Here is a 23734-nt window from a genome sequence, read left to right as displayed (position 1 = left end):
CATCTGGGCACTGATGATCAGTGTCCCCTGATGATCAGTGTGGCCCCAGAAGTGCCACCTGCCAGTGTCCATCAGTGCCAGCTGTCAGTGCTGAACAGTGCCACATTCCAGTGCCCATCAATGCCACATATTTGCCTACCAGTGCACATCAATGCCACATATCAGTGCCCTTTTGAGCTGCCTTTCAGTGCCACCTATCAATCCAATCAGTGCCGCCTATCAATGCCAGTCAGTGCTGCCTATCAGTGTGCATCAGTGCCAGTCAGTGCTGCCTATCAGTGCTATATATGAGTGCTGCCTTTCAATGCCCATCAGTGCTACCTACCAGTGCCTTCTCATCTGCGCCCATCAGTGCAGCTTCATTAGCACACATCAGTGAAGGAGAAAAATCACTTACTTACAAAATTTTATAACAAAAACTAAGAAAAAAAATTTTTTTTTTCAAAATGTTCAGTGGTTTTTGGTTTGTTTAAGAAAAAAATAAAAAAAACCCTGAGTTGATTAAATACCACCAAAATAAAGCTCTATCAGAAAAAATTATAAAAAATTTCATATGGGTACAGTGTTGTATGACTGCGCAATTGTGAAAGTGTGATAGCGCTGAAAGCTAGAAATTGGCCTGGGCAGGAAGGGGGTAGAAGTGCCCTGTAGGCTGATTCTGGCTTCTAGTCAATGGTTTATCCGGATGTATACAGTATATATATGACAAGGTAGACTACTTCATGTAACATTACATCTTCATCTCAGATTGTAAGCGGATTGGATTGGCCTGTGTATGGGATTCCAGATCAAGTCATGACAAGGTACACGTTGAGCGTTGAATATCTGGCTGTAGAGAGATCACGGGGGGATTTGTATATCTGTTGTCACATGTTGCTGAGTTACTGATTTCTTACACGACATTTCCAGACAGTTGGATGTAATTCATTAATATTTGGAAGTAATTGCTGGCTTGTATTTCTCCCCATTATTGTGGATTAGATCATTGTACTGTTATCTTGTATTGTTTATTATTTATCATCACCTATTAGATTTCATCCCCATTTTGTACTGATTTATATTATTAATAAATATATATTTTTGCACATTATTGCGTTTTATTTCATCTTCCAATTATCACAAATACAGAACTGGGATGTCGGTTACTTTGTGAGAATTAGTAGGGAATCTCCTTCATTCCAGATCCCGCCTGTTTCCATGAATTGTATACGGATTATTTCCTCACAGATAAAGTTCTGACAATTTGTACCGTTCTGGTGTTTTTGATCCTCAGAAATGAGATCTGCCGTCATCAGACATGATGGATTTTCAGACATCTATCCCATAGTTTGTAGACTCTATAACTCTCCTACACACTGAATCATAGACACTGATTGGGGTTATTGTACCCAAGAAATGGCGCAGAATACACCTTTGTCTGCATTTATAAGGAAAGACGATTTATTTGTAAAAACAAGAAACAAGAAAAATGGTAAAAAGTGGTGTTTAATACCACCAAAATAAATATCTATTTGTGTGAAAAAATTACAAAAATATAATTTGGGTACAATGTTGCATGACTGTGTAATTGTCATTCAAAGTGTGAGAGCGCTGATAGTTACCAGTCAGCCTGGGCAGGAAGGGGGGGGGAAGTGTCCGGTATACAGGAGGTAGAAATATTTATTTTTATACAGACCTCTAAGTGTTTGTGAAATCTCCCACCACAAAATGTACTCAGCCAATCACAGGGCAGGACTCCATTTTTTTTTCTTCTCCTGCCATCAATGGCCAACCCGGTCCAACACTTCATCCATGTCTTTGGGGACCTCTGATCTCCTTATGAACTGTTTCTTCCATGATGAAGATCAGCCATGGAGTATATCTGAGGTGTATATCAGGGTGTGCTTCTTCCCCACATGAGAGCTGGGATGTCCAGCAACATTCATCTAGAAGACATTTCCCGCACTCAAGGCACTAATACACCTCCAGGGTTGTGTGGGACCCCTGATGTACAGGAAGACAGGACTTCAGTGAGGAACATTTCCATCACTGATGACAAGAAAGTGGTTTCTTGGGGCGTGTCCAAGATGGTGACCGGAGCAGGCGCCTAATCCAGAACTCCGGCGCCCAGGATTGTAATCCGCTGTCATCCGGGCAGCGGGGGCATTGTACGGGGTGCTGGAGGCTGCTGCACAGTCCCCTGCATCTGGAGGAGGGGATCCGGGCTGTATTGCCCATCTCCACAATCGCGGACATCCGCGGCCTAGTGCGGCTGCGGAGCCTCGATGCCTCGGCCTCATCTCCGCTGCCATCTGGCGACCGTGGACCCATCTGAGTCACAGGGGGGCTCCCTCACTATCCTCTGCATTTGGGAGAGGGGATCCAGATTGAATTACCCCTCTCCACGACCGCGGAGGTCCAAGGCCTGGTGCGACTGCGGAGCCTCAGCACAGAATCCGTGGCCATCTGGGTGGAGGGGGACCCATCCGGGGCATCGGAGGCACCTGGACCATTCCCTATATCTGGGGGGGCGCCGGACCTTATTTCCCTCCTCTGAGGCGGCAGAGGCCTGCAGCCAAGTGTGACCTGCTCCATCCAACCCTGATCCTGTCCCATCGGGATCGCAGTGAGTACAAGCAGTATAGGGGGGCAGGTGCTAGTTATCTGGTCCCCCTCCAACGTTTGGTGGTCCGTGGCTCCCACTGTCTGGTCCGCGTGCTCCTCCCCCTGTGAATGTGAACCCTGCTGGGCCCAAAGGCCTCCTGTGGTGGGAATTGGAGCCAGCTCTTGGATCCTTGGTCTCGTTGGGGGAGCCTGTTGCAGCCTATGTCCACTCTGCATTTCTGCGGCTTGATAATAATTTTTACAATATAACGATCCTGCTGATGTGCCTGACCGCATCCATGTGACTATCATCGTACCTGCTTAGGGCGTTATAGGTCTCCTGGGGTATCTTCCTTGGACATCTAATTTTCAATTGATCACCCCCAAGAGACTTCCTATATGCCATCCACCAAGAAAAAGAAGGGACAAGCTCAAAAGTCCCTTACGACATACCTACTTAAAACGCACGAGATAAGCAACATAATTAAAAATAACCACCTCCAAATTAAAATAAATACCCTATAACACCATCAACACCCTCCCCTAAAGGTGTGCAAAAGAATTTCTAGAGTTAATGTGGTTACACCCCTTTAGCACCTGATGGATAAATGCATGCACTAGCTGTATGGATTTGAGCACAGGGATCTCTTGTTTGTTGTATTGTTGGGTCAGTAGCCAGACCTGAACCTTGTAGCTCTCCCCATTGTGTCTTTTCCCCTATGTTAGCATTGTGTCCACAGTAGCACTTGCGTAGGCAGAGCAGAGTAGGACTGGCCATAGAGGGATTACTTTGACGCAGTTGGCCAGCTTAAACATGTATTGCAATATGTGTGAACCAAATATCCCTATTTGTTGCATAGTTTGCTTGAAAGGGTATATACCAGTGTGCAGAGGGTCCTTCAGAATTCCAAAATCATATAAAGTGACAGTGAATTTACAAATTTATCCTAATATACAATAACTATGAAAAATGTCTCTATATACCTTTGTCCTAAAAATAAAAATTATTTTTTTTATATATATATCCAATCCACTAAAAAATAAAGTCCACTCAAATTTTATGTCCAATCCACCAACTAAAAAGTCCAAAATTTCTTCCAACGATATCCCAAAATATATCCACCTCAAAAAAAGGAAAATCACATAGTGCATTACCCTTTATACATAACAATTTCCATATACTTCATATAGTGAATATCCGTGAAAAATAGTGAAAAACGTGAAACATACGTGAATAAGTGAAACAAATAAATACATGTGTATAACACTCAACAGTGCCACATCAACGCCACAGCAAAATTTAGTGCCACTTCTATTTATAGTAAGGGTACCCTTACCAACTATCCCAAAATAATATGCTTCAAAATGCTTCAGGAACTTTCCAGGCTAGCCCTCTCATAGATTTTACTTCAGACCTCTCTTGTTATCACGGTACTTTCTGATCTCCTCAGACACTCTGTTTGTATTCATCTCCAAGAGAACACACAGGACATAGTATAATACCGCCAGATAGATATATCAAATATGCTTTAATGTAAACTGCTCACATGATATAAGGTTTAAAACCGCTTAATATGAAATGGAAGGAGTCTCACAACCATCCAGGGAAACGTCCACGTGTGTCTCCACGATTTTCCCTTCTCCAAGATGGCCACCAGTAAACTTCCGGTTCCGGTAAAACGTCTTGACGTCACTATCCTTGACGCGTTTCGTCATCGACTTAATCATAAGGGGTTTTAAACCTTATATCATGTGAGTAGTTTACATTAAAGCATATTTGATATATCTATCTGGCGGTATTATACTATGTCCTGTGTGTTCTCTTGGAGATGAATACAAACAGAGTGTCTGAGGAGATCAGAAAGTACCGTGATAACAAGAGAGGTCTGAAGTAAAATCTATGAGAGGGCTAGCCTGGAAAGTTCCTGAAGCATTTTGAAGCATATTATTTTGGGATAGTTGGTAAGGGTACCCTTACTATAAATAGAAGTGGCACTAAATTTTGCTGTGGCGTTGATGTGGCACTGTTGAGTGTTATACACATTTATTTATTTGTTTCACTTATTCACGTATGTTTCACGTTTTTCACTATTTTTCACGGATATTCACTATATGAAGTATATGGAAATTGTTATGTATAAAGGGTAATGCACTATGTGATTTTCCTTTTTTTGAGGTGGATATATTTTGGGATATCGTTGGAAGAAATTTTGGACTTTTTAGTTGGTGGATTGGACATAAAATTTGAGTGGACTTTATTTTTTAGTGGATTGGATATATATATAAAAAAAATAATTTTTATTTTTAGGACAAAGGTATATAGAGACATTTTTCATAGTTATTGTATATTAGGATAAATTTGTAAATTCACTGTCACTTTATATGATATGAGATAAGCAACATGTCTCAAGATAATACAGAAGGAGCATCTCCATTCGGTCCCACGCAAGATACCGTAGTTCATACATTAACTCAGGACACTGAATGTGCACAGCAACTTACCAAGGGGGACTTGGAATCTTGCCTGGAAACTATGTACACTAAGCTAGCTGCTAAATTCCAATCAGAACTCCACAAGAGCACGAATGTTCTATCCCAGGAAATAGCGGCATTGGGCTCCAGAACCGACCGCTTGGAAACCAAACATGATGAACTCAGTCTGGCTCATGGTGAGCTTTCCAGGGATCACGATCATTTACAGACAACCTTTGCACAATTGCAGGCACAGGTTGAGGATCTTGATAATCGTAACCGCAGGAATAATTTGCGAGTCAGAGGAGTCCCGGAGTCTGTGAATGACCTTTCAAAAGCCATGACCAAGCTATTCCAATCACTCCTTCCGGACCATGACACCGAGTCCTTTGCTTGTGACCGCATTCACAGAGCCCTGCGCCCAAAACCTCCTAATGATAAACCACCTCGCGACATTGTCCTTTGTATGAAGGATTTCCTGATTAAAGAAAATATACTCAGGGCTGCCCGCAATATCCCAACAATCATTTTTGAAGGCTCCGCTTTGCAAATATTCCCAGATGTCTCTCCAGCTACGTTGGAGAGACGCAGAAAAATGAAGGAAATTACGGCCACCCTTTTTTCAGCTCGGATCCGCTATAAATGGGGCTTCCCCTTTAAGTTGATAGTCCCCCACAATGGAAGCACATGCAAAGATACCTCTCTCCCTGAGGGCCAGGATATTTTGGCCAAATTGGGCTTGGTTGATCCTCCTTCTCCTCGACGTCCTCCTTCCACTCCTCGGGTATCTCCAATATGGCACACTCCATCTCCAAGAAGAGAACGGAGGAGAGTCAGACAAGAACCAGGATGAACCGTTATTGATGGATTTTGCTCGTTTGTGTCTCATACATCCTTTGGATGTTTTTCTTGGTCACTATTGAGATGTCTCTATATCCTGCATATTATGTTTGCGTTTTTGGTACTTATATCTGGATGTGTAAAGTTTAACTAAGGTCTTCGGACCTATATTACACCGCCCGTATGTTAATGATCTTAAGACTCTTGGACACGTGACCCCCCCTGCCACCTGGCATGGCCGGAGATGTCACCTCCTGATTGTGGGGTGGCGGCTCTGGTTTCCATGCTTTACAGCGTCAGGGTTTGGGCCTGATTGGCCCTTTGATGTTTGATTTTTCTGTTTTTTTCAGGTATGGCAAAAGTCCCACCTGATCCATGTTTTCTAGCTAACCTTTTAATTGTAGAAGTTCTTAAAACCTCACCTCTATTGCTTTCTATCTTTCTTCTTTATAAAGCCTTAGTACATGATATTGGTTTTGTGCTGATTTGTGGATGTCCTGGCGCCCACACCGGGGTCTGGATGTTCCTTAAATTGTCACTACAGATTATTGCTTTGTTGTGGATCTGCTGATTCTAATGTCTAGCCAAATAGTTTTTTAGAGATGTCCTGTCAATATGTACTTTTATGCCGATAGCTATTATTTCCGTGTTGCCATGGTTATTCAATGTATTTCGCATAATGTCCAGGGTTTCAATTCACCAAACAAGCGAAAAACATCCTTTCTTCAATATAAGCGATTGGGGGCTAAAATTATTTTACTACAGGAGACCCACTTTGCAGCCGCAAAACACCCGACATATTTTCATAAATCCTACAGGCAGGGGTATTATACCTTACATTCCTCTAAAAGCAGAGGTGTAGCCATTTTTGTAGCATAATTCATTCCCTTTTGAGGTTCAACATGTGTACCGTGATCCGGACAGTAGGTTTATCATTCTTAAAGACACTCTTTCGGGTCGTGAACTTACGATCGCTAATATCTATGCGCCTAATTCGGCACAAGTTTCCTTTTTTTCTCAAATTTTTAACATTCTGGATATGTTTTTGTCCCCCCATCTATTGGTGGGTAGTGATTTTAACCTGGTAGAAAACCTTCTTTTGGACCATAGCTCTCCCTCGCAATCTTCCCAAGCTTTTACAAAATCCCTCACTAAAAAACTGGATGCCCTCCAGTTGGTTGATACCTGGAGGGCACATAATGTGGGAGCCAGGGATTATTCATTTTATTCTCACCCACATGACTCTTATGCTAGATTAGATTATATCTACTGCACCCCCATTTTACTAGCTAATTCTAGGACAGATTGCATCCACTTGAGTCCCTGGTCAGATCACAATATTATGGCCTTATCTATCACATTTATAGGATTGCACCTACCCCCTTCTCTTGGAGACCTAATGACTCTATGCTCACTGATATTAACTCTCACCAAGAGGTGGTCACATCTATTCAAGAATATTTTCAGTCTAATTCTACTCCTGATATATCTCCAGCCACACTATGGGTAGCCCATAAGGTGGTCCTACGCGGCCACCTTATCTCCATGGCTTCTTCCAGAAATAGAAAACGATGGCAGCAAATTCTGCAACTTACCTGAGAATTAGAAACACATATTGCTAATCCATCTCTTCTTAATAAACGGTTACTATCTCAGAAGCGTTTAGAATTGAATACTCTGCTTTCTCAAAAGACTGAAAAAGCTCTCCGCTGGTCAAAGGCCTTGTTCTTGCTGCATAGTAACTCAGCATCCATTATGTTTGCAAGGAAATTGAATCGCTCTCTGCTCCCCTCACATGTTTATAAGTTACGCACTAACTCGGCGCTATTTCATCTCTACCTCAAGAAGTTTTGGGTATTTTTGAAAAATGTTATTCTAACCTACTAGCTCCTCCAGTCAAATTCTGTTCCGCCATCCGACTCATGGCTGGATTCTATACCCCTCCCTGCTCTCACACCTTCTCAGCTTGCCTCTCTTAATGCTCCCTGTACTTTGGAGGAAATAACCCGTGCGATTAGCACGCTAAAAAGTTCTACTGCACCGGGTCCTGATGGATTTACCGCTAGTTATTATAAACATTTTGCCGCTACGTTGGCTCCCTATTTGATAACATTATTTAATGATGTTCTGCAGGGGGGTAAGTTCCCGGAGGAGATGCTGTTGGCCAATATGTCTTTAATATCCAAACCACAAAAAGACCACCATTTACCACAAAACTATAGACCAATCTCAGTAATGAATAACGATCTGAAAATATTTAGCCGTATTTTGGCAGACAGGTTGGCCCCTATTATCTCCTCTTTGGTCTCTCCGGACCAATCAGGTTTTATTCCTGACAGATTCATTACTGATAACATTCACCTCACCCTAAATGTTATTCAAGATGCCAATTTACATTCTAAAGAGGTTCTGCTGATGAGTCTAGACATAAACAAGGCCTTTGACAGTGTGCTTTGGCACTATTTATTTTCCTTGCTACAGAAGATGGGCTTCAGTGACTTTTTGGCCGGTATACACGCCCTATACGACTCCCCTAAAAGGAGAATAAGGCTTCCTGGCTGTAATTCTGAATTTTTTTACATTGGGTAGAGGCACCCATCAGGGCTGTCCTCTTTCACCCCTTTTATTTGCGCTGGTGTTGGAACCTTTGGCAGTAGCGATCAGATCACATCCGGATATTTCTGGCTACCCATTGTTAGTTTCACAATTCAAAATAAGCATGTATGCTGATGACGTTATGCTTTTCCTTACTAACCCGTTAACTTCATTGCCTAATCTATGTGCCGTATTGAATGATTTTGCTATAGTGTCAGGTCTTATTGTTAATTTCACCAAATCGGTGATTATGCCTGTTAATGTTCCTGATTCCCTGAGTGCATCTCTCCGTAGCTCTTTTCCATTTCATTGGGTCACGGATTGGATTTCCTATTTGGGTATTAATCTCACTCCTAGATACTCAGATATGTTTGCTGCTAATTATCCACCATGTGTATCGCGTCTCTCTACTCTATTGAAGATTTTGCACGGTTACCATATCTCCTTCCTGGGTAGAGTCACGGCAGTTAAAATGAATATTTTGCCTAAACTACTTTATCTTTTTACAGCACTTCCAGTTCCGGTCTCGAAAATGTTTTTGGATCACTTTCAGCGGACTATGAATAATTGTATCTGGGGTAATAAGCGTCCACGTTTTACTTCGTCTGTTTTGTACCGCTCACAACGGACGGGAGGTCTGGGTCTTCCCAATTTTTGGCTATATTATCTCTCAGCTCGTTTTGCACAACTATCACAATGGGCTACTATTAACTCTCAGATCCCTTGGATCAAGTTTGAATCTCAATCTATACGCCCATTTTACTTACCGGGTATATTGTGGTCTAAAATCTCCCCTCGATCATTTACTTTTCATAACTCCATAGTGACCCACTCACTGACACTTTGGTCCAAATACAAATTTAAATTGAATCTGGTCTCTTCTATTCCCCCAGGTGTTTCGTTTTTTGGTGATCCTGCTTTTGTTGCAGCTTTTTCTTCCCCTCAAGCGTTTCGTTGGTGGTATGATTGCTCTTTTATTAGATTATCTGATTTTCAAAGAGGAGGATCTTCTATTACTTTTGATATGCTGCGTGTTTTTGATGTTCCTCTTCGTGAGTACTAGAGATGAGCGAATCGAACATGGCGAAGTGGAATTCGTTTCGAAGATTAGGAAAAATTCGATTCGCGCCGAATCCGAAAATTAGCAAACTTCGGATGCACGAATCGAATTTTCCCAAAAATGGCGGCGACATGTGTGGCGACGGAGCGGGGATCTCTGGGAAGGCGCGCAGACCCATAATGCATTCATTCATGACATGTGATCGCATTAGCCAATCAGCAGACAGCCAGCCAGCACTGTGAAATGGTGGAGCTATAAATCGCGGCCATCTTAGAATTCTCCATTAGCCTCCGGTCATTCAAGAGAGACAGACCTGTCTGTATTAGGGACAGAGTTAGGGCCACAGAGACTTTAGGGCCACAGAATCGTTACTCAGGGACACAGAATTGTTACTAAGGGACACAGAATCGTTACTCAGGGACAGACACAGAATTGTTACTCAGGGACACAGAATTGTTACTCAGGGACACAGAATCGTTACTCAGGGACACAGAATTGTTACTCAGGGACACAGAATCGTTACTCAGGGACACAGAATCGTTACTCAGGGACACAGAATCGTTACTCAGGGACACAGAATCGTTATTCAGGGACACAGAATCGTTACTCAGGGACACAGAATTGTTACTCAGGGACACAGAATTGTTACTGAGGGACACAGAATCGTTACTGAGGGACACAGAATTGTTACTCAGGGACACAGAATCGTTACTCAGGGACACAGAATCGTTACTCAGAGACACAGAATCGTTACTCAGGGACAGACACAGAATTGTTACTCAGGGACACAGAATCGTTACTCAGGGACACAGAATCGTTACTCAGGGACACAGAATCGTTACTCAGGGACACAGAATTGTTACTCAGGGACACAGAATCGTTACTGAGGGACACAGAATCGTTACTCAGGGACACAGAATCGTTACTCAGGGACACAGAATCGTTACTCAGGGACACAGAATTGTTACTCAGGGACACAGAATCGTTACTCAGGGACACAGAATCGTTACTGAGGGACACAGAATCGTTAATCAGGGACACAGAATCGTTACTCAGGGACACAGAATCGTTACTCAGGGACACAGAATCGTTACTCAGGGACACAGAATCGTTACTGAGGGACACAGAATTGTTACTCAGGGACACAGAATTGTTACTCAGGGACACAGAATTGTTAATGAGGGACACAGAATCGTTACTGAGGGACACAGAATCGTTACTGAGGGACACAGAATCGTTACTGAGGGACACAGAATCGTTACTGAGGGACACAGAATCGTTACTCAGGGACACAGAATCGTTACTCAGGGACACAGAATCGTTACTCAGGGACACAGAATTGTTACTCAGGGACACAGAATTGTTACTCAGGGACACAGAATTGTTACTCAGGGACACAGAATCGTTACTCAGGGACAGACACAGAATTGTTACTCAGGGACACAGAATTGTTACTCAGGGACACAGAATTGTTACTCAGGGACACAGAATTGTTACTCAGGGACACAGAATCGCTACTCAGGGACACAGAATCGTTACTCAGGGACACAGAATCGTTACTCAGGGACACAGAATCGTTACTGAGGGACACAGAATCGTTACTGAGGGACACAGAATCGTTACTCAGGGACACAGAATCGTTACTCAGGGACACAGAATCGTTACTCAGGGACACAGAATCGTTAATCAGGGACACAGAATCGTTACTCAGGGACACAGAATCGTTACTCAGGGACAAAGAATCGTTACTCAGGGACACAGAATCGTTACTGAGGGACACAGAATTGTTACTCAGGGACACAGAATTGTTACTCAGGGACACAGAATTGTTACTCAGGGACACAGAATCGTTAATGAGGGACACAGAATCGTTACTGAGGGACACAGAATCGTTACTGAGGGACACAGAATCGTTACTGAGGGACACAGAATCGTTACTCAGGGACACAGAATCGTTACTCAGGGACACAGAATCGCTACTCAGGGACACAGAATTGTTACTCAGGGACACAGAATTGTTACTCAGGGACACAGAATCGTTACTCAGGGACAGACACAGAATTGTTACTCAGGAACACAGAATTGTTACTCAGGGACACAGAATCGTTACTCAGGGACACAGAATTGTTACTCAGGGACACAGAATCGTTACTCAGGGACACAGAATCGTTACTCAGGGACACATAATTGTTACTCGGGGACACAGAATCGTTACTCGGGGACACAGAATCGTTACTCGGGGACACAGAATCGTTACTCGGGGACACAGAATCGTTACTCGGGGACACAGAATTGTTACTCAGGGACACAGAATTGTTACTGAGGGACACAGAATCGTTACTGAGGGACACAGAATCGTTACTCAGGGACACAGAATTGTTACTCAGGGACACAGAATTGTTACTCGGGGACACAGAATCGTTACTCGGGGACACAGAATCGTTACTCGGGGACACAGAATTGTTACTCAGGGACACAGAATCGTTACTTTCTGCTTCACAAACACTATTGAATTAAAGAGTATGTCAGACAACACGCAGAGGAGTGGCAGAGGAGGCAATGTTTCAGGAGCGAGCAGACGTGGCAGCAGAGGAAGGGGTCGAGGCAGCACTAGTCGCAGCCAGAGGCCAGTGCTCCCGGTGTCATCCAGCGGTCGTGTCTCCACCGACAACCCTGCCGTAATCGATTGGTTGACTCGGTCGTCTTCCTCTTCCCAGGTCACCTCTGACACCTACAGCCAACGGTCAGTGGGTACGTCAGACACAACCGTTAGTTGGCATGGCCCGGGAGCAAGCCCACTGAAATCACGTGTCCTCTACCTGCCCCTGTCCTTTGGTGTTCCCTCACCAAGCGAAGTATCGCATGCTGTGGGCTCAGCCCCACTGTACAGTGAGGAAGAGCTAACAGAGGGCGGTCAGGAACGGGGGGAGACATCCGCCTCTTCAGCAGCCAGGCGAAGAAGTACTGGCGAGGAGAGTGGCTCGGTAGCCGGTCTAGAGACAGGTCTGTCTCCTGACCCACACGCAGCCGAGGGGGCTAGTAGTGAGGCGGAGACCCTAATTGATGATGATGAGGCTGATCGCACTTGGCAGCCTCGTCGTCATCAGGCTATTGCTTCCGCATCATCAGGAGAAGAGGGTGCCAGCTTGGCAGCGAGCAAAACAGTCGGTGGGTTGCCCAGGAGGCAGCAGGGTCGCAGCAGTGTCAGTGGAGGCAAACGGCCACGGAGTACAGCACCAGCTCCACTGCAGCCTACCACCACGGCCAGTAGTGGTGCCGGTGTGCACGGAGGAAGTAGCAGTCAGCCAGTGAGGAGTAGCGGGGGCAAAGTTTCCTTCTCGGCGGTGTGACAATTTTTCGTCAAGCCGCCCGAGGAAGTAAACGTAGCCGTATGTCGACTATGTGGCCAGAAAGTCAAGCGTGGCCAGGGGGCCCATGTTGGGACTACAGCATTGCGTCAGCATATGCAGCATCGCCATTCGGTGGCCTGGGAAAACCGTAATAAAGATACGGCGGTTCTGCCTGCCCCAGCCCCCGCTCCATCACCCGCTCTGTTACTTGCTCCGTCACCGGACGTCAATCGCCCTCTATCAGCCAGTCAAGGCTCCAACACCTCTGCTGAGGGGAGTTGTCGCTCGTTGGCATCTTCCGCTCGTTCAGATGCTCCTTCTCCTGCTACTCCTCTTTACGGATTCCGTCAGCAGTCTTTCTTGGAATCCGTTTCCAAGAGACAACAGTTTGCGAGCACGCACCCGACGGTGCAGAAGCTGAACGTCCTCCTGTCCAAGTTGCTGGTGCTGCAGTCCCTCCCTTTCCAAGTGGTGGACTCAGCACCTTTCCGAGAAATGATGGCTTGTGCCGAGCCGCGGTGGAGAGTGCCAAGCCGGCATTTCTTCGCCAAAAAGGCAGTGCCAGCCCTGCATTCACATGTAGAAGAGATGGTGGGCCAGTCTTTGAGCATGTCGGTCTCTGCCAAAGTGCACGGCAGCGCCGATGTGTGGAGCTGTAACTACGGTCAGGGATGGTACATGTCATTTACGGCTCACTGGGTGAACGTGGTGCCGGCACAGCCGCACCAGCAACTTGGACAGGTCACGCCGCTTTTGCCTCCACGTTTGCACGTCCTTGGTCCAGCAAAGATGTCCGCCTCTACCACCTCTTCTTCCGCCGTGTCCTCAGCCGCCACCCCCGTGCCAAGTCCCATTACCCGACCGGCATATCACATGTGCAGGGCGCAACGGTGTCACGCTGTGCTGCACCTGGTATGCCTTGGCAAACGTAGTCACACAGGGGAGGAACTTCTGAGTGTAATGAACAGAGAAATCGACAGATGGCTGTCTCCGCGCAAACTGAAAATCGGAACCATGTTGACCGACAACAGAAAGAACATGGTGTCTGCTCTGCGTCAAGGAAGGTTGTGCCATGCGCCATGCATGGCTCACGTGTTCAATCTGGTTGTCAAGCAGTTCCTAAAATCCACCATCCCACTGCAAGACATCCTTAAAATGTCACGTAAACTTTGCATGCATTTCAGCCATTCCTACACCGCAAAGCACACCCTCCTTGAGCTGCAGCGGCAGAACGGAATTCCACAGCATCGCCTGATCTGCGACGTTGCAACAAGGTGGAATTCAACCCTACACATGTTAGACCGCCTTTACGAGCAGCGAAAGGCCATCACCGATTTCCTGATGTTACAAGCGGATAAAGGTACTCCCCTGTGTAACTTAGATGTCAGCCATTGGCAGCTCATGCGTGACACCTGCTGCTTGCTCAGGCCCTTTGAGGAGGCCACGCTATTCGTGAGTCGGCAGGACTATGGGATGAACAACGTCATTCCTCTGTTGCACGTCCTGGAACAAATGCTGTTAACAATGGCTGGTCAGGGTGCGGTAGACGTGGCGCACAGATCTCAACGCCACATGACCCCTGTGGGGGCAGGACAGGAAGAAGAGGAGGAGGTAGAGGAGGACATTGGTGCTCAGGAATTATTGAGTGAAATGGGTGGTTTTTCCACTCAGCGGACAGGAGTGGAGGAGCAGGAGCATCTGGTGGAGGAGGAGGAGGAGGAGACAGAGGACCCAGACGCACCGTGGCAGTATGCTGTGGAGATGGAGGCAGGGAGTCCCTCGCATTGTTGTGGTGGTTTATGTAAGGATATTTTTATCTATAAAGGGCGTGTCCCTTTCCCTTAGATGAAATATTACAGTGCCTCCAGCCGTTAAAATACGGCAAATATTTAGTAAACCAATAATTTGGACACTTTGATAATTTGATCACCACTTATTATTATACCTTGAATTCTTTTAGCCAATATGATTTCGTACCATACACACAAAATTTGCCTTATAATAGATAAATATAAAAATTTATTTATGTACAAAAATTATATATATATTAACACAAAACACAAAAGACTGGTGATAAATGAATATTGGTACACACAATCAAAAATATATCCTACCAATGTAAGACACACTAATAATGTCTCTAACTAATTACATCAATCACAAATTTAAATGATATGATATTTATTAAATTTATTAATAATTAATAATTTCGAATATCTCAAAGGTTATATTCTTACATGCCGTGGCCATAGGCTTGCAAGAAGTAAGCCCTTGATATATGATACTCTGGTTATTAATATTCAATAAATTATGAAATATGGAAAAATTTATAATATGGCAATCAACAATTTTTTTTTTTTAACAGTAACACAGTATCTGACTACATATATCTAACTATCCAATATTGTTGTAATACACTACGGTAATTTTTATGATTCTACACAACAGAGAAAGTAATGAATACAAATCAAATAAACATCTCACCACACCCGGACGTCAGACTAGGCAACTCTCCCGGGGATTTAGCTGGCAGTGGAACGCCTTTAGACTGATATATAGGCAAGTGATAGATTCAATAGGGGAGAATGTAGGAAGTTATAAGTTTTGAGGTTTAAAGTTTTAGGAAGTTTGAAAAGATGGAAGAGTAGTTATTCAGCAGAGATCTTCTTCAGATGTCAGGTCTTTCCATGAGGTCTTTATGAGGGTTTTTTTTCTTTTCATGAGGTCTCCTTCTTTTAAAGCACATGGGCTTTTTATATCCACTAGTCCATTGTTCTAAGATACCTTCCCACCAGGCTTCCTGATTGGCTAGTTGAGAAATGTGTGTACATAAGCTATTTCTCACCTGCCCGCCAGGTGGCGGTCATGTATCACAGAACAATGTGAGTATTTGAGATGACTCATATCTTGGGTGGAATCTTCAGGTAATTTCAGGAATAAAATATACGGCTCTTTCCAGATATAGCAGTGATCATACCTATGTTATTCTAAATAGGGACCATGGAATATAGGTGTATATTCAGTTATTCCTATTTGAAATACCATCCTGTTTGTTTCCTGATAAGACATGTAACTAATGCTAGTTTATAATACATCTTACTTCCCATCATCTCAATACTCAAGTTAGTGATATATATAGTTCCCATTGCTGAGTATTTAATGGTGTTTTAAAGTCTATGACATCTTATTTATAATCTGTTTCTGTAGTACATTTTTGTAATGATATACAGTGAACTTTTAGACTTAAATGTCCTGAATTTCACCTCTTGGTTTCAGCATCAACATTTCCTCTGTGTAGGGGAAAAAAAAATTCTCTGTTTGCCTAGCCCTTGTATTGGACTCATGGTAAACAATTGTTAATGCTTTCACCCTTGGTGAACAATAGTAGATGGTAATAGTTTCAGAGGTTTGTTGGTTCATCACACTCTACAGGTTTTGGTTAAGCTTTCAAACAGTTGAGTTCCCGTCTCATTATTGTTGAAATGTTTACAAGTCAGAGTCCTATTTGTTTGACTTTCTGTAGGTGCATTCTTCTCACTTCCATATACAAATAGTCCTTGTTGACAGTTTAAACAGTCCCATTGTCTTGGAAAAGTCTTAATTCCCTGTTCTCTTCAGTTCTTTAACTAGAATTCTTGAAGGTTCAACCAAGACAAAATTAACTCTTAACATACGGTTCTGCTGAGCTGTTTGCTATATAACATTATGTCTTGATAAAAGTCATATTCTTGAGACATGATTCAAAAGCCCACAACAAAATCCCCCTTTGTTTTTGGGGTATAGGCACGCGTAGAGGGGTGTCTGTATCGAAAAACATGAGTGAGGCTTTTGGCTAGAGTGATTGTTCGTCTTCTCCGGTGAAGGGAATGAAATAATAAAAAAAAAATTTCCGATAATAAAATGGCAGCGGTAATGCTGGTTGTTCCTCAACTTGACTCGGCGTCTTTAGATGGACACTTCCGATGACGATTCTGGTCTTGTGATGAGGCCGGCCTGGCCTGACACATCCACCTTGGGGTCCATGGGTCCTCCGCACGACAGGTCTCTTAGACGGTCTCCTAGGCGGGTCTTTTCCTCTGGACTGGCCCTTGGTGGCCTGGGACATCAGGTTATCGTCTCCGGATCGATCTCTGGCATCTGGTCTTTCCCACAGGACATTATAGCTTCCTTCTAGGGTCCGGTCATTGACACCTCCGATCGCCGGTCTGGTCATAGTCTGGGCCTTCCTTTCTAAATTATTAAAAATGAACAGTTTGAGTAATGGATATACATAAAATTATGTTACTGGATCCTGTAAGGCAAAAGATGAATTATATGTTTAAAGGAAGTTTAAGAATGATCTCAATATCTCCAGATAGGAATTGGTGGGTTTAGTCTTCCAACAACTGCAATTGAGACTTCGGATGGCAAGCACGTAATTGATTGATGTGCACCCATCTATCACTGATTTCACCATACCGTGTCACCTGCAATTTATATGCGACCGGAGAGATTTTATCAATGATAGAGAACGGACCTTTCCAAGATGGAAGGAATTTCCGTTCCTTGATCTGGTCTCTTGCAAAGTTGTATAGATAGACTTTGTCACCAATCTCATATTCCTTCTTGGAGGTTTTGAGATCATAGTATGTCTTAGCACTAGTTGCAGCTCTTTCCAAATTTCGCTGGGCAAAGGCAAAAGCATATTGCAGATGTTTACGTAAATCCTCTATGTACTGGTGTGTGGTGGTAGCATTGATCAAATTTTGATCTGTAGTGCGATACAATAAGTGCTGGGGCAGTACCATCCGTCTACCTGTCATCAGTTCAAAAGATGACATTTTTGTAACTGTATTCGGAGTAGCCCTCAACGCCATCAGGACCAGCGGGAGTTTGACATCCCAATTTTTGCCTGTTTCCTTAACAAATTTCTTAAGGACATTAACGATGGTCTGATTGTATCGTTCTACACCACCACTAGAGGCTGGCCGATAGGCGATATGCAATTTCCTTTTAACCCCCAAAATTTTCCACAATTTGGCCATCACTTCGCTAGTGAAGTGCGATCCTCTATCAGACTCTATCCTCTGAGGTAAACCAAAACGAGAAAATACATGATTTATTAGCAATGCAGCACATGTCTCGGAGCTGTTATTTGGTGCTGGTATACATTCGACATACTTGGTGAATAAACATGTAACTGTTAACATATACCGATTTCCTCGTGAAGATTTTGTTACTGGCCCAATAAAATCCATCTGAAGGTCTGACCAAGGCATACATATCCCCCTCTTCTGGAGAGGTGCTCTGTGAGTTGGCTTGGTAGGTTGAAATTGGGGACATATTAGGCAACCTTGGCAGTACTCCTTCACATCACGTAACATATGAGGCCAGTAGGCATAATCCCGCAGGATCTCATACGTGATCTTCTCTCCACGATGACCGGTAGTGGGAGCATCATGGGCATGCTGTAGCATCAAACCTCTAAATTTAAGTGGGACGACCCATTGTTGTACGCCACCCTTTGAGGTTCGTATCAACAATCCCTGGTATAAAGAGAATTGGGATTTGGATTTCATTAAGATACGTAAATCCTCCTTCCCACTACATACTTCCTTATTTATGGGATTTTGGTTGGGATCTTCTATATGACTATAAAACAAGCCAATTATTGGGTCTTCTTTTTGGGCAGTAATTAAATCCTCACTAGGAGAATCGTGACTCCACTGTAATGCATTCGGATCACCAGCTGTTCTGGCCTGTTGCCTGGTGACAGCTTCAACCTGTACGGTACCTAAAAATTGGTCAATGTCTAACAGTTCACCGGTGATTGCCCCTTCCTTGGCTAGAGAATCGGCCAGATCGTTCCCTTCCTTCTCGGCACCTAGAACCTTGGAGTGGCCTTTGGTCTTCTTGAAGTGCAGGGTGAGATCATTGGACCTTACCAGTTCATCGATGTGACAAAAGAGCTTACCATGTTTCACGGGTTTGTGATTACTCTTGTTCATGTTGTTTCGCTTCCACCTAGGAAAATACTCCACAAAACTATTCCTGACATAATTGGAATCGGTTATGATGGCACACTCTTTAATGTTGAACTCTATAGCCATCTCAACTGCTCTAAGAATTGCAGTAAGTTCAGCAACCTGACTGCTTTTTGGTCCAAGTTTGTATCCCACAGAAATTGGGGTGACACCTTGGGTCCAAACGATTCCAATACCTGCCACTAGTTGGAGCTGTTCCCCATCCTTGTGATGAAAAGCACAACCATCCACATATACACACGGCAGCTGTTTACAGTATTCTTCATCGTAAACCTTGTAGGGAGAGAACAGTTGTTCTTCCAGAAAGTCAGTGTCCGGGGCCTCCATAGCAGGCGTAGTTGCGGAACAATCATGGAGCTCGGCTAGGCCCTGGGCTACTGGACTTTCCTTGTTCTGTTTGTACCGAATTTCAAGAGGCCACCCTTGCAAAGACAAAGTCCAAGCAGTGATGCGGCTATTAGACACATTTCCTCCCTTGATACGTTCACTCTTTAAATACTGTAAAGGCTGGTGTGCCGTTTCAACAATGATTCTCTCTCCCTGAATGTAACTGCGAAAATTCTGTAATGCCCACACGGTGGACAATAGAGCTTTTTCACAGTCACTGAACTTTACTTCAACCGGGGACAAAGTTTTACTGGCATAGGCAATCACCTTACTGACATCATCACGTTTCTGGTAAAGAACAGAACTCATACTTACCTGCGTAAACCCTGTCTCTAGATAGAAATTTTTACCCCCTTCGGGATATCCGAGACACGGCGCTTGTGTGAGACGTTCCTTTAATTCCTTCATGGCGTCCTCCTGTTTCTTACCCCACGACCATTCGACATCCTTCTTCAGTAGGTGAAGCAGTGGCTTGCTTATCTCGGCGTAATTGTCAATAAACTTACGCGAGTAGTTTACCATACCTAGGAATGATCTCAATTCTTTAAGGTTAGTAGGGACTTTACAGTTCAGAACCGCCTCAACTTTCTTCTTTTGTGGGTTCAAACCTTCAGCAGTAACTTCATGGCCTAGGAAGTTTACCTTCGTGCGACACCACTGGGCTTTTTGTAAGGACAGTTTAACTCCTGCTGCTTTTAATTGGCCCAGGACATGCCGAAGTTCTGTAATATGTTTGGTCATATCTGTACTTTTGATCAGGATATCGTCCACATATGCCAACGTCCCCCTTTCGAAGGCGTCTGGCATGGCCTTGTGCATGAACACAGCAAATTCATGTCCGGAATTTATGAATCCGAAAGGCATTCGTACCCAACAATATTGTCGATTCCCAAAACTGAAGGCCAGTTTGTATTGGTCTTCCTCACTCACCTTTATGGTCCAATACCCCTGTGCACAATCCAAAGCTGTGAAAACTTGGGATCCTTGGAGCTGGGCGAGACACTGGTCTATGTATGGGACCGGCCATCCTGACATGTACACACGTTTGTTCAGCTGACGGAGATCAGCGCATAAACGCCATTGTCCATTGGGTTTTAAAATACCCAGGATCGGGTGGTTGTAGGAGCTGTGGATGGGCCTAATTATACCCCTTTCATGTAACTTCCTGATAATCTCAGCTAGAGATTCATAGGAAGCTAATGGTAACCTATACTGTCTTACGAATACTGGTGGGGCATCTGGATCTGTTTGGATCCTAGCGATGTGTAGGTCAGTAGTCCCACAATCGTAAGAATCCTTGGCAAAGATCTCTTGGAATTCAAGGAGAAGCTCTCGGAGCAATTGTCGGTCGAGATCACTGGCACACGCGTCGGCGAGGGCCACCATCTCTTCCACTAACTCCTTGAATCCAGGAAAGCTTTCCGGCTGACCTATCTCATATGCCTCTTCAAGTTTCGTGGTGAGGTCATTGGGTATGTGATGTGTGTGTGTGTTCTCCTGCCATCCAGGTTCTTTGGGGTACTCTTGTTCTTTGATTGGGTGATCAAAGACAATTGATGTCTCTTCGATTCGACAGGTGCCATCTTTAGAATCGAATGGATAAATGGACTCTATGGTGAAAATACCCTCTGGTAATGAATGGAATGTTTGTTCAATTAATTGTTCCTCCGACAAATATTCATCGGGGATGAGTCCAATCACCTGGTTAGTAACCCCAAAGGTATAATATTCAGTCTCTACCGCTAGACCAATAAGGGTCTCTTTGGGTAAGACGATGTCCTGATTGGACAGATTATGTACGTAAATGTACATCGGGGATTGATGTGTGTTGACTAGGGGCGTGTGTGTAATGTTCAGTCCCTCCCCCTGCATTTTATGGGAGAGGCATACTAATGCATCTGACCCCTTCAGTCTATGTCCCTTTTTAACTTGGATGGGGAGTATGAAATTATTTATGCCCTTAGGAATTGTAATCTTTTGGGCTACCTGGATTTCAACAGCATAAGGCATCTGTTGCTGGGATTTTAAAGCTAAGTCCAGATTTTGGTATTTTTCGGGGTCCCCCTTTAGTCGACTCCATAAACAGTCATTAATTAGGTCGACTTGCATTGCAAAGCGATGTAATACATCGTTGCCAAAATATATTTTAGTTTGGGGATTATCCAAGACTAGGAACACATGGGTGGCTGTTTTGTTTCCTACAGTGACGTTTAAGAGACACCTAGCCATTGAATTGTAATCATCAGAGTCATCAAGGGAGTCTGAAATCCAATGACGCTGAGGTGTGGAGAAACGGATCATTTCCATTTCGGTCAGGTGTTTTATCAACCCATGGCTTACAAAGCTGTGTTCCTGTCTCAAATCTAGTTTGGCATATTTTGACCTATTAAGACCATTTATCCGGATGGGGATAAACAAGTCGCTGTTAACCCTTTCAATACCTGTCAAGAATTGGGTGTGATCTCCCCCTTTTCTTGGTTTATCCTCCTGATGAAAAGATATCGTAAGGATGTCATCTTGGAGGGAAATATCTTTGATTTTATCTTGGGGAATTCTAAAGATGTGTTCCTCATCTCTTCTGATAGGGTTACAGTCATCAGGTTTGATAACCGTTACATCAGGAAGTTGGCTGTTCCTGAAATGGATTTCTAATGATCCAGGCCTTTCTTCCACCAGGTGGCAGTGTTGTCGGGAATGGGGAGTTTTAAGTTTCCCATATTTAATTGGGGTATTTACCTGTGACCACAGGACTTGGTTCACACAATCAACTATGGTGTTCAGCCTTTTTAGGAAGTCCATCCCAATTATCATGTGGTGCTGTGATATGCTAGCGATGATGATGGGGTGTCTCAGTTCCTTATTACCCAGTTTCAGTTTAAGCCAGGCGGTACCCATGACTTGTAAAGGGTCTCCACCTACACCAATCAATGAGCTGTCAAAACTTTTAAGTCTTGGCTTGGTGGGCATGACATTCGCCACTTTGTCAAAATGCTCCTGTGACATGATGGTTGCTTGGGATCCAGTGTCTATTAAGCCGACAATCGAAAGATCACTGGCATCCTGCACCTGCACCGTGGCATAATATCTCCCATCAGATTCAGTCAGCTCACACATGAAATTAGTGTGGTTGAAGATCTGTGGGCCCTTCAATAACATATGACTGGCTCTTATCTCACCGCATGTGGTGGACACATTACCCTTATCCTCCCTGGTGGGATTCTTGGACTGTCTCAAGACAGAAGCACAACTAGAAGTTGGTGCTCCGTCTGGCTTGTCAATCCCGACGACTTCCGATGCCGCGACTATATTAGGGGCAATAGATGGACACTGAAAAACAGGAGAATCATTAATAACCAACAACTGGTCCCCCTTTGCCTGAGAACTAGCTTCTCCATTAGTAGGCGTGTCAGGGACGGGGCACACATCTCCTGTCATTTGACTCAGTGTCCTCCCCTGTTGGTTTAAGGCTTGGTTGCCTGTTAATTCTGTGACCCTTGGTTGGTCACAGGAGCTGCTCCTAAAAAAGGATTGGATGGAAATTGAGTGACAAGCCTGTCCATCTGTTCAGCCATTTTGCTGACCTGTGCCTCTATTTGTCCAATACGCTCAGAGGAGTCATTCTGTTGATTCTCCCTCTTCTTATACTTGCGCTTGTATTTTGGACGAGACTGGTAATGAGACTCAGAGTCAGAACTACTGCTCTGGTCCCGACGCCATTGTTCTCTCTGAGGTTTTGGGGTCTCCCTGTTATTAAAGGGAGCCTGGGGTACTGTATCCCCCCTTTGAGCCTGAGGGTGTTCTTGGCGTGGAGGAAATCTTTGGAAATCGGAGTTTTTATTAAAATTGGGATTCTTATTGTAATTATGGTTCCTGTTGAAATTGGGGTTCCCATAAAAATTCCCATGTTGGTTTTGGCGAGGATAATAGAACCTCTGAGGATACCATTGCCTCCTTTGATTTTCATCACTGTACTGGCCCTTACCATACTTTTTATTCTTCTCACTTCCACTACCGTAGTTCCCTGGCTTTTGCCTATCCTTTCTCACCCACTGGTTTTGGGGTGCAAAGTTATGGACCTCCTTCACTTGCTGGGTTTGAGGTGCAAATCTAGGGGAACCATTGGTTTTACCCCCACGGACTACTTCCGCATATGATTTCTTCTCTGCCTGCACATTTGGATTTGGAGGGGAAACGGTAGTGGCTGCTACTATTTTGGGGCTATTTTTAGGTTCTCTTTTTATCCCGCCCTCACTGGACTGTTGGATCGAGAATAAATAGTCACTCTCTCTCACCAACCAATCAAGAGAGCATCCCTTTCTGTAATCCTTTGCAAGTCCCAATTTTATGTAAGCAGGTAATGCTTCATAGAATAGTGTCTTGAATTCTGGCTGGTTAGGATTGGGATCCTTTTCAGCCAGGAAATA

General features: G+C 44.1%; 2 protein-coding genes across 2 annotated transcripts in view; one reads left to right on the top strand and one right to left on the bottom strand.

Moving 5' to 3' along the window:
• Positions 1 to 23734, bottom strand: part of LOC149450619 (uncharacterized) — a 225844-nt gene that overhangs the window by 103864 nt on the left and 98246 nt on the right. The gene's annotated exons all lie outside the window — the stretch shown is intronic.
• Positions 1 to 23734, top strand: part of LOC149450622 (uncharacterized) — a 69180-nt gene that overhangs the window by 25698 nt on the left and 19748 nt on the right. Inside the window, exon 7 of the mRNA XM_089691664.1 lies at positions 12504 to 12511. Within this exon, the coding sequence (XP_089547790.1) occupies positions 12504 to 12511 (8 nt within the window). The remainder of the gene's footprint in view (positions 1 to 12503; positions 12512 to 23734) is intronic.

Source organism: Staurois parvus, unplaced genomic scaffold, assembly GCF_062004578.1.
Source record: "Staurois parvus isolate SC_StPar_1 unplaced genomic scaffold, SC_StPar_1.0 ptg000569l, whole genome shotgun sequence".
In the NCBI taxonomy this organism is placed as follows: domain Eukaryota; kingdom Metazoa; phylum Chordata; class Amphibia; order Anura; family Ranidae; genus Staurois; species Staurois parvus.
Note: the sequence above shows the minus strand (reverse complement) of the source record. Positions and strands in the feature narration are given on the sequence as shown.